This window comes from Morone saxatilis, unplaced genomic scaffold (assembly GCF_004916995.1).
Source record: "Morone saxatilis isolate NCDOM2014 unplaced genomic scaffold, NCSU_SB_2.0 Contig2, whole genome shotgun sequence".
NCBI classification, from domain to species: Eukaryota; Metazoa; Chordata; class Actinopteri; family Moronidae; genus Morone; species Morone saxatilis.
Genome location: NW_023339762.1, coordinates 579,926 through 591,191, shown reverse-complemented (window position 1 = coordinate 591,191; position 11,266 = coordinate 579,926). Strand labels below are relative to the sequence as shown.

The 11,266-nt window shown below is 38.6% G+C and overlaps 1 protein-coding gene across 1 annotated transcript; it reads left to right on the top strand.

The window, feature by feature from the left end:
• Positions 1-2,903: 2,903 nt before the first annotated feature.
• Positions 2,904-10,405, top strand: LOC118329905 (aminopeptidase Ey-like). Its single transcript, XM_035664248.1, has 14 exons — positions 2,904-3,234; positions 4,795-5,098; positions 5,248-5,390; positions 5,614-5,750; positions 6,193-6,319; positions 7,423-7,577; positions 7,704-7,817; positions 7,915-8,058; positions 8,153-8,218; positions 8,636-8,701; positions 8,825-8,997; positions 9,352-9,428; positions 10,032-10,165; positions 10,298-10,405. The coding sequence occupies exons 1-14, from the start codon at positions 2,931-2,933 to the stop codon at positions 10,355-10,357; spliced, it is 2,004 nt and encodes a 667-aa protein (XP_035520141.1). The 5' UTR covers positions 2,904-2,930; the 3' UTR covers positions 10,358-10,405.
• Positions 10,406-11,266: the final 861 nt, after the last annotated feature.

The window sequence follows — 11,266 nt, the reverse complement described above, 5'->3', positions numbered from 1 at the left end:
GAAAAACAACAAAAAGACCATGTATACTATACAACAAGGACGAGGGGAGCAGTCCCCTTTTCCAGAGAACTAAAAGCCACAAAAAATGGACAAAACCACAAGCGTTTGTTATGGTGGTGTAAGGAGACATTATATTATAAATGAATAAAGCCAGGTAAAACACAAGTCATGGGTATACAGCAATTATCTTCGTAAGACTATAGTGAACTAAGATATGAATCAACCAAGAATATTTAATTTTGAATATTAAATGTTTAGAAGAAAAAACAGGACTGAAGGAACTGCATAATACAATATAACGATAGTGACCTGTACTAAGTAATTTGATCAGTCTGATATATACTTAATATCAAAAAACAAAGAGTAATTAAGCACAAATTGGATATCGTAACGCCCTGCCAAAAGTGCATATACAAAGGAAGCAAACACTTTGCTTAAAAAGGTTATGCTAAAACAATCTCTTTTAACTTGAGTGGAAGGCGGCAGAAAGGTATAAGAATATATATGAGTATATACAGAGCTGCAGATACACATGTGAAAGGGATACCGACTGCATAATAGAATCCCACACTTCCACCTCTGTAATCGATAAAATGCCTTCCTCTCACATCCTGTATCAATGTATAAATAATAGATTGTTAAATTTATAGCTCCGTAGGCAACCACCTAACAGCGCATTCATCCACAAATGGTAGAGATTATGAAAAACACGCCCAATTGTCATTATACAGTCTTCCTAACATATCAAATAATGTAGGAAACATGAGATAGAAATCATCTTCTGAAGATAATGCGGAATGATGGACAAAACAATAACTGCGGTAATTAATCTTACATTACAAAAAAAACCACATAGAATAAATAAAAGTTCACCACAACAATACAAATTCACATAATCAATGAAAGAACAATGCATATCCATCCAGCCCCAGATATAACCATGTAATTGAATGTATATTAATGCAAAATTTTAATAGTCATTTAAAGACATTAATAGGCAGCCCTCGAACTATTAATTTTATATCATACTTTTTATAAATACATTTTATGAAATAAATTCGTACAAATATGTGACTTATCATAAAAGTAGCTTGACGTCAGTACAAATTAACTGCCAGCCTTTGCTCCCCACAGTGCCATCAGTGAGCCATGGACCACTCTCTGCGCGTTCACCCCTTTTCCTTACTTGGAGCACTACCTAACCAATATGAAGTTAAATACCTGCACCAACATTCACTGCAGACCGGGAACACCCCACAAGAGCTGCAGTTTTGGAGATGCTCTGACCCAGTCGTCTAGCCATCACAATGTGGCCCTTGTCAAAGTCACTCGAATACTCACCCTGACCATTTTTCCTGCTTCTAACACATCAACTTTGAGAACAAAACAGGAGCCATGATAACAAGATAATCAGCTTTTTTCACATCTGTCAGTGCTCACAATGTTATGGCTGAGGGCACTTCATCATGTTTTCTCCACTGGAAGGCAACTCTAGAGGGCACTGTATCACATTTTTGCCACTGGAAAAGCACCTTAGAGCGAACTTCATTGCGTTTTCTCTACTAGATATATTGTATGTATGTATTGTATTTACTATGTCTTTTCAAACCAGTAGTGAGCCAGTACACCTACTGCAAGCAGGGTTGGGGATGGGTTCTAACTAACTTATAATTAGTAATGGGAAGTCTATGTAAGATCTTAAACTATTTCATGTCCAGCACAAAGAGATGAAGTAAGCACTTGATTGATTGATTGAAGTGTTCCATCCCATTTAACTGCCAAGAAGTTGCGTCCAAGTCCTGCTCCCACACTTTCCTTAGGTGGTCCAGCATTTGTAGATTTATGGACCAAATCATAGATAGAAGAGAGTAGGCCCTTAGTTTTGGGAGTGAAATCTAGAAGGCAGTCAACTGGAGATGTTGGGGGTGACTGTCGGAGGGAATAGAAACTGTAAGTAAAATGTCTTTTCTCCAGATCTGGTCAAAATAAGAGAAAATATCATCAGAAAATAAATCTTTTATGCATCAGATTCCATTTATGCCACAGTTGAAAATCTGCATCTGTATAAAAAGGAGTAAGATCAATGCTTTCTATCCAAAATGTTACCTAAAATGGGGCCAAATTTGTATTGAATTAGAAATATTAGGGTTGGGCGTGAAGTAAAACTCAAAAGAAGTGAGAGAAAACAGGCTGTAAGGTTTCTCCTCTAAACATCCCACTTTGGTCAGTTGCACCATCTCTACGTATGCTAAAACTTGAAGTCAACCTTAATCAAAAAATCGTTGATATTTCCCTGTATGTCCAGTCTTGATGTGAAGCTAGCACTGATGGCTCTGGCTCTGAATGCATGAGAGTGCTATCAATCTATAACTCAACAAGAAAGCAAATAACCGCATTTCCCAAAATATCAAATTATTCCTATTGCTTTAAAGGACCAGTGTGTAGGATTTAGCGGTATCTAGTAATGAAGTTGCAGATTGCAACCAACTGAATTCCGCTCGCCATCCAAGCGTCTATGGTGGCTGTAAAAACTCACAAAAAGGAAGGCCAGTGTTTGGACTTATTTCAAATATCTTAGTAACAAAAGTAAATTGTGTAGTTATTCTACATTAAGATAAATTGATAATCTTCTAGTTCCTCTGATTAACTTCTTAAAACCTTTGTTATCACTTCTTGTGCATGCCTCAGTCACAGCAGAAAAAATATTGAACTTTTGTTAAGTACAACAAAAGTAAAGTTAAAAGTCAGTAATTATCACTATGACAAAGCAGGTTTTGTCTTCACAAAGTGAGGCTGGTATTTACAATCCCACTGTTAATGTATCACCTAGAACAGTGACTGGGAGGGCTAGGGTTAGATGCTATCCATGGCTACATATAGAAGTTCACCTTCCACTCTTGCATGCAGTGTGTCAGTGTGGGGCAGACAACATGGGGAAAGGTTTCTTCATCAGTAAAGCTGTTGGGATAGCGGCTATCATCGTGGGTGCAGGGGCCCTGGCTACTATCATAGCTCTGTCTGTCGTTTACTCACAGGAAAAAGCAAAAAATAATGATAATGTCTTGCCAACGGATGGAGGAACAACATCCAAACCGCCTGTCACAACAACTGCCCCATCCAATGAACCTTGGGACAAGTATCGGCTGCCCAAGAGCCTGGTGCCAGACCACTATAATGTCACCCTATGGCCACGACTGACACAGAACTCGACAACTGGACTCTTCATCTTTACTGGTAAGATTTTATGCATAGCCAGATGTTTTTCTCTTACAAAGTAGTTGCATTCACCTGGTATTCAGGGTGGAAATCCAACGGTCAACAAAAACTAAAAGCAGCAGGAGTTTGGAGGCATTCTTTTAACAGCAAAAGGGATAGAGATAAAGACCGATAGAAGGTTGATAAGTTACAGCTGTATAATGTATAGGGGTATAATGTAAAAAAACACAAGGATTGAAAAAGAAACCTTCAAGAAACCTTTGGATCCTTACTCGCATATGTCTTCTTAATTTCTTTGAAAATGCATTTTGAAGTCCCTGTCCATACCTGATGCATACAACTTAGGTTTCATAAGCTCATTAAATATATATATACAACATACTTATTTTATTTTTTTACAAGTTACAGTGATAGCATGCATTAATGGACATTTCTGCAAATGTGCCAGTTTAGCCATCCTGGTAAATTTTCAACTGCAGTCCCTGGGAAGGTGTTATGACGCCTACAAACTCTTTGGTAACAACAACCTGGGAGAATTTGGTCACACCCAGACTTTCTAAATATGTTTATAAAGCCAAAATAGTAGTGTGTGTGTGTGCAGGGGCTTTAAATTTGCTGTTACATACTATTACCTGTACTCATGAACTCCACACTACAGAGCATATATTTGGCTGTTGTGTGATCTAGGTGAATCTAAGAATGAGGTTAATTCTTTCTTAGGAATCTACTTTTTAGTCAATTATGATAAACTTGAGTTGTGTTTCAGGAAGAGAACCTTTTTTAGAGCAAATTTTATTTGCCAAGCTTGGGAGAGAGCAGTTGTTCTGGAGCTTTATGGACTACATTTTATGGTCATTTCAACAGAGAAATTAGTCTTATTCGGTGTGTTTGTTGCAGTAACTCATAGATATACTTTACATTTTGCATCCTATAAGAAAACATCCACTGTTCCAAAATGTTAGCTTGTCATGAACTAAAAAAAACAGCCCTGATTTGCTTTGTGACTTTGTTTTTTTCTGATAAGGTTTTATATGATTTATTTAGCATACAAAGTAGGGGGACCCATAAAGGAAACCTTGATCCTACAGTTTCTCCTTTCATACCCTCCTTTCCAGTGCTAAACTTGTCTATGTTGAAAATACAACCAAATTTTGTCATATCTTGAGTTAGCAAATGTTACCAAAATTCAAGCTATTTAGCTAGCTTTCCAATAATGTAGATTAGCTATACAGTTGACTAGCGTTTTGCTAACATTAGCTACGTTAAGATACTTAAATTGCTTTTATCTTTTAACCATTTTCAAATTGACCGGAGCAGAGAGGCAGAGCGGGTCGTCCCCTAATCAGAAGGTTGTTGGTTCGATCCCTGGCTGCTCCTGCCAACTGTCGAAGTATCTTTGAGCAAGATACTGAATCCCAAATTGCTCCCGATGCTGTGAATGTGTATGAATGTGTTAGTTTCTGCTCGGAGCTTGCTCAACTTCTATTGGAACACAGTGCAAAAAGGGGGCGGGACTTAGGAATGGTTCATTGCGACCAGGTTTTTTAGTACTGCTGATTACATTTCATGCTGTTTCAGGTCACTCCACAGTGGAGTTTGTGTGTGCTGAGGAGACTGACCTGATTCTTATCCACTCCAATAAGCTGAACTACACCAAACGTGAGAATAACCACTCGGCAAGCCTTACCTCATTAGGTGGAGTCAAAGCCCCCTCAATCAAGTCTTCCTGGCTTCAGCAGGTGACTCAGTACCTGGTCCTACAGTTGGATGGTAAACTGATGAAGGGCCACAGGTACCACCTCTACACTGAATTTACTGGAGAGCTGGCCGATGACCTGGGAGGCTTCTATAGGAGCGAATACATGGAGAATGGAGTGAAAAAGTATGTGTTTGGTGTCAGATGATATGCTTTGAAACATAACTAGGGCAATACTTGTCCTTTTTATTAATTACTCTTAATGGCAAAACATTTTGCCAAAAATATTGGGTTATTTCTTTAACATCAAGCTTTATTTGTCTATTTCCTGTCAGGGTTGTTGCTACCACTCAGATGCAGCCCACAGATGCCAGGAAGGCTTTCCCCTGTTTTGATGAGCCAGCTATGAAAGCTATTTTCCACATCACTCTGATCCACGACATTGGAACTGTAGCTCTGTCCAATGGCGAAGAAAAAGGTTAGTTGCACTACAGTGATAACTGGACAGGATTAATTTCACAGTTGGAAGAAATCAGTGGAGTGTATAGGAAAGATAATGCTGGTCAAACACAAAGACAAACTGAATATGAACATAATGTGTAAAAAAAATTAAGATTAAAAACCTTTCAAAACTTCTTCTTGAAACCTATGTGTAATGCAAATAATAAAAATCAAATCAAAGTTTCATTTCTTTTCTACAGAGTCTAGCAACGTCAACATTGAAGGTCATGATGTGCAGAAGACAGTTTTTCAGCCAACTGAGAAAATGTCCACCTACCTGTTGGCGTTCATTGTCAGCGACTATTCATTCATCAATAACACCATAGATGGAGTTTTGGTAATTGATATAATAATAAAGCAACCAAGTTGTGACTATACAATATGTCGCTTCTTTACACCATCTTCACAATTTGGATTCATATCTAAGAACAGGAAAGGAGAAAGTTGACAGAGGTTCTGCCAATTATCACTCAACACAGTTTATAGTTGTGTTTTGCAACTTTAGTTCTAGTTTTCATCATCCAATTTCCCATTGGGTTTTCCCCTACAAAATTCCTATGTATCCACATTCAACATTCCAAACAACACAGTTATTATCCATTTAAGTTTCTGAGTTTTGACCTCTTCAGACTTTTTCCCTTCTCCATTCACCTTTGAAGTAGGTGAAGTTGTGCTGGAAATTCCTACTCTGCTTCTACAGTGATATTCAGGTTAACAAAAATGTGCTAATGAGACTGTCTAATGTGTTTTCTTGTATGTATTGTGTGATGTGTGTTTAGATCCGTATCTTCGCCCGGAGGCCTGCTATTGCTGCTGGGCAAGGAGACTATGCCCTTAACAAAACTGGACCCATCCTTAAGTTCTTTGAGAAGTATTACAATTCTAGCTACCCTCTGCCCAAGTCTGGTAAGTCTACCATAATGACAATCTGGATATGACTGAGTCTGGTTTGAATAGATATAGTACTCCCTATGCAGTTAGCTACTATTTCTAATCCAGGAGGTTACTTTCTGTGTTTATAACCAAATGTAAAATGGAAGTTTACTTGGAAAGCTTTAGGAGGCTTGCACTGATTACCCCGATATACTTCTGAGTCTGCTGAATTTCAAAAAGAAGTGAAGAGTGCCATGTTGCATGACCCATATAGTCAGAATCACCATAATTGAAGGGCACAGGTTGGAAAATACCAGAATTTTACTTTACCTAACCAACAATGGACTACAACACCATTATAAGCCCTCTCCATGTACAAAAGCAATGCCTTATCTTCATATGCACCTTTTTGTATGTGTCTTTGTTAAATATATGAAAATTAGCCTGAATACCTTTCTTTTTTATGCTCCACCTGTATTAAGTACGTAAAGTGAACACACCTAGTTATACATTAATATAACCAGTAATCCCCTGATTTTAGTGCCCTCAGTGGTTCTTTCAATCATGTTTATTGCCATCATGTGCATTTTTAGTCATTCCCAAATATATCTCCCTTTGTAAACTGAGACACCGCCTGCTCCGAAGAAACAGCTGTGTCAGTTATTTTTAACCTTATAAAACGCTCATCTTTCATTCTGTTCTTATCGCTTATTTATGCAGGATGTATTTGCTTATGACACAGATGCTTGTATCTTTTGGTTTTACAGTTTTATGACAGGGCTTTGGGAACAGCCATGATCACATGCCGTATCAATTTTTAACAGATCAAACTTGATAACTTGATTGTTATATAGTCTTTGATGACAGCTGTAGTCCGTCTTCATACAGCCTTTGTTGGCCAGCTTGTTACAGCATCCTTGATCCCCCAAATTTCTTATTCTAGGGTTTCTGTTAACAATCCGAGTCGGTCAGTAGCAAAAACAAGAACTTTTAAATTGCTGCTTTCACATAAAAACACAAGAAAATAAGGTTCAGGTTGAAAAATGCTGGTTACCCATTAGGTTTGGTCGACTTACACAAATTCGTTAGGAAACTTGACAGGTAATCAACCACAAATAATCTCTTTCCTAATGCAGATCAGATAGCTCTGCCAGACTTTAATGCTGGAGCCATGGAGAACTGGGGTCTGATCACATACAGAGAGACTGCATTGCTCTACGATGAAGCCTTCTCCTCCAACTCCAATAAGCAGAGGATTGCTACCATCATTGCCCATGAACTGGCTCACATGGTTAGTCAGTTGGAAAAAAATTAATTTAAGAGAATCTTGTAAAGTAGTAACCAACACAGGTCTAATCCAACTCTCAAGTCTTTACTTGGCATTGCAGTCACACATTCATCTGTGTTGTCCCTTCAGTGGTTTGGCAATCTGGTGACCCTAAGGTGGTGGAATGACTTGTGGCTAAATGAAGGTTTTGCATCCTATGTTGAGTACCTGGGAGCACATGAGGCAGAGCCTGATTGGAATGTGGTAAGGTTTTCCCTCCCACATTGTAGCCTCAATAATCGGCGTAAAGAAGGATGTTGGTGACAGTGAAGTTTTCACTGTCTTATTTGTCTCATAATAGAAAGACCTCATCGTGCTCAGTGACATCCACAGGGTGTTTGCCGTCGACGCCTTGGCCTCTTCCCACCCTCTGTCCTCCAAGGAAGAGGACATCCAGAAACCCGCACAAATCAGTGAGCTGTTTGATGCCATCTCTTACAGCAAGGTAACCTCCTGCCCTTAGGCCTTAACAGCAGCAGTTCCCCATCCCTGATCCTAAGATCAGTTCCAACATTTGAAATTTGTTTGCTTATCCTCAGGGTGCATCTGTTCTGAGGATGTTGTCGGATTTCCTAACTGAAGAAATCTTCACAATGGGACTCAGGGTAAGGAATTTATGGGGACAACAATATTTACCTGAAAAACACATGTTACTGTTAACCTTAGTCCTCTTTTATTGACTCAGTAAAGAATCTTGTCCATGTATGTACTTGGCAAATGAATTCTCTGAAAAGGCCAGTTAGAAAGGAATTCCAACCGTCACTGTGATCAGTTCATTCAGCAGGTAGATTTCCTTCAGATGTGGCATGAGAATCACTAATTGGGTACTTCAGTAATTTAAGTAATTATTTTCTTGCCCCTATACATGCCCCAATTGTTTAATTTATTGGTAGTTAGCAAATGACGAGACCCTGTGTTGGCTGAACTGAAAATGATTTGACTCCTGTCCTGGTTCACCACAACATTTAGCAGACACACCTCCAAAGCAAAATAACAAATTGATCTCTTTGTTTTCCCTGCAGACCTACCTGGCTGAATTTGCATTCGGGAACGCAGTCTACACAGACCTATGGAAGCATCTGCAAATGGCATGTCATTTTATATAGACCCCTTTGATCTGAACATTTGGCCAATGTTTTAAACAAAAGGATCTCCAGTAATTGCCAATCTACTGTTAGTCTAATGTTTTGCATGTTTGTCTGCTTTCACAGGCTGTTACTGCTACTGGCACTGACATTCCTGACACTGTTAATAACATCATGAACACATGGGTGCTGCAGATGGGCTTTCCTGTGGTTAAAGTAGATACCAGTACTGGTCTCGTATCCCAGAAGCACTTTCTCTTGGATCCGGACTCTAAAGTCACCACTCCATCTATCTACAAGTGTGTAGATGGCCTTTCATTCTTCCCTCCCCTTAGAACAATTCATTTGTAAATTTTTGTTTTCTTTAATATTACTGCTGCTAATATTACAGTATTACAACTCCTTCTACTATTACAGTAAACTACTGTTTATACTACAACACTAGTATTACTACTACTTTTACAGTAATACTACCATCTTCTAGCAAATTCTAGGGTTATTACAAAAAATATGATTTTTCTACTCTTTAATATATAATCTTTTTATTTTAATGACATCATCGTACAGCTGATACAGCTTCCATCTTCTGGTTCATAAGATGCACAAGAACAACACTATATGTAGGTATAATAATAAAGTTGTTTATCCTGCAGCTATGAATGGATTGTTCCAATCAAGTGGATGAAGACTGGAGAAACCCAGCCACCAAAATGGCTAAAGAATACATCAGGTAGGTACAGATACTAATAATAATTGATTACCCTAACCCTAACCTAAACTAGTAACAACAAACATGTTGTTTACCATGAAAATGGAGGACACTAGCGAGCAAAGACTTTGTACAAAGCAGCACTATGTGCTCTGAGATATTTTTTTCTAAGGAATTGTGTGTCATTTCAATTAATTCAAACTTGATTGTTTAACTTGATAGAAGAATCTGCCACATCTGAACGAAAACAACTAATCAGAGCCAAGAAAGATAGTTGATTGTCATTCCCAGGTCATCAAATTTAGATGCGTTGGGAACCTTGGGAATGAAAACTCAACAATCAACTATCTCTTGGCTATGATGAGTTGTTTTTTCCGGTGCATTCTGCAAATACCATTAGGAGCACTAGGAGGAAGGAGCCAGAAGAACCTGATTTCTGTGATTTAATCACAGATTATCTGTCTCATGTTGGATATAGTGAAAGTTTCAGCAAATATAATAAAAACACATTTTTGTAAAAGTTACATACTGCAGCTTTAATAGAATAAAATCTATCGAAAAATTTACATTCTCGTCTTGTACACAACAATAATGACTAACTTCAACCCCCTCTTTCTTCTGTAGTTACAATCAATGAGATGAAAGTATCAGGGGAAGACTGGGTGCTGACCAACATCAATGTGGTTGGTTACTACAGAGTCAACTATGACCAGGGCAACTGGGACCGACTCCTCCATGTTCTGAGCATCAATCATGTGGTAAGACATAGCTCTCTGATGCATGGTTACCTGCAAATTTTGTATTACCTCTTTATTCCTACACTTATTATGAACATATTGACCTGAGTAGTTTTAGTAGTATTAAATGGGACATTGCTCTTGTTTTTCAAGGCTATTCCAGTGATCAACAGAGCTCAGTTGGTGGATGATGCCTTCAACCTGGCTAGGTAAGTCCTACTAATGCAGTATTATATAGAGATGAATCTAGTAATTAAAAGAATAATCATCTGGAATTACTGAGAAATAATAACTTTCTTCTCATTACTTGCCAGCGTATTTTTGTGTAAAACTGAGAGACCTTCAAGACTATTAATAAATGATGATAAAATATAGATTAGATAGATAGAGAATTGGACCTCTGTACTATGTATAATTGTATTGCAGGAGCTGTGTACGAGGCCAGTAGACCATGCTTTACTTACTCTAATAAAAGACAGAGCATCAAGCCAGGGTGGAACAAGTATGTGGGTGCTTATCATGCTGAAGCCAAGAATGCATATAAGGCCTGGGTCCTGGCAGGTAGGCCCAGAGAGGGGCCTGTCCTGGACCACAAAAAGCTTACCAACGCAAGGTATAAATATGCAGTTCGTTATATCAGCAAACATGAGCAAGTAATGAGAGCGGACTCTATGGCTGAGAAGCTTCTTGGAAACGATGTTACTGGCTTCTGGAAGGAGGTGAGAGCACTGAACAGGGTCAGTACATCATTACCATGTACAGTTGAAGGAGTTTCTGGAGCCGACAAGATAGCTGAGGCTTGTGGAAGCAACATTATTCTGAGCTATTCAATTGCGTTAAAAGTGATCTCTACATTGCCAACAGTGAGACAGTGGGAATCACATGTAGGGAGGTGCAACAAGCAATTACACAGCTATGGAATTTCCCCATTGTGGGACAAATAAAAGAATATCTTATCTTATCTTATCTTAACTAGCTGATAATAAAGCAAGTGGCTTAGATCAGATGCTTTACAGGCTTTATGACTCATGGTCTATTGCCGCACTCCATGTTGTCTGTTACCTTGGTGCCTGTCATCAAGGACAAAGCTGGCAAGGTGGGAGCTTGGATAACTATAGACCA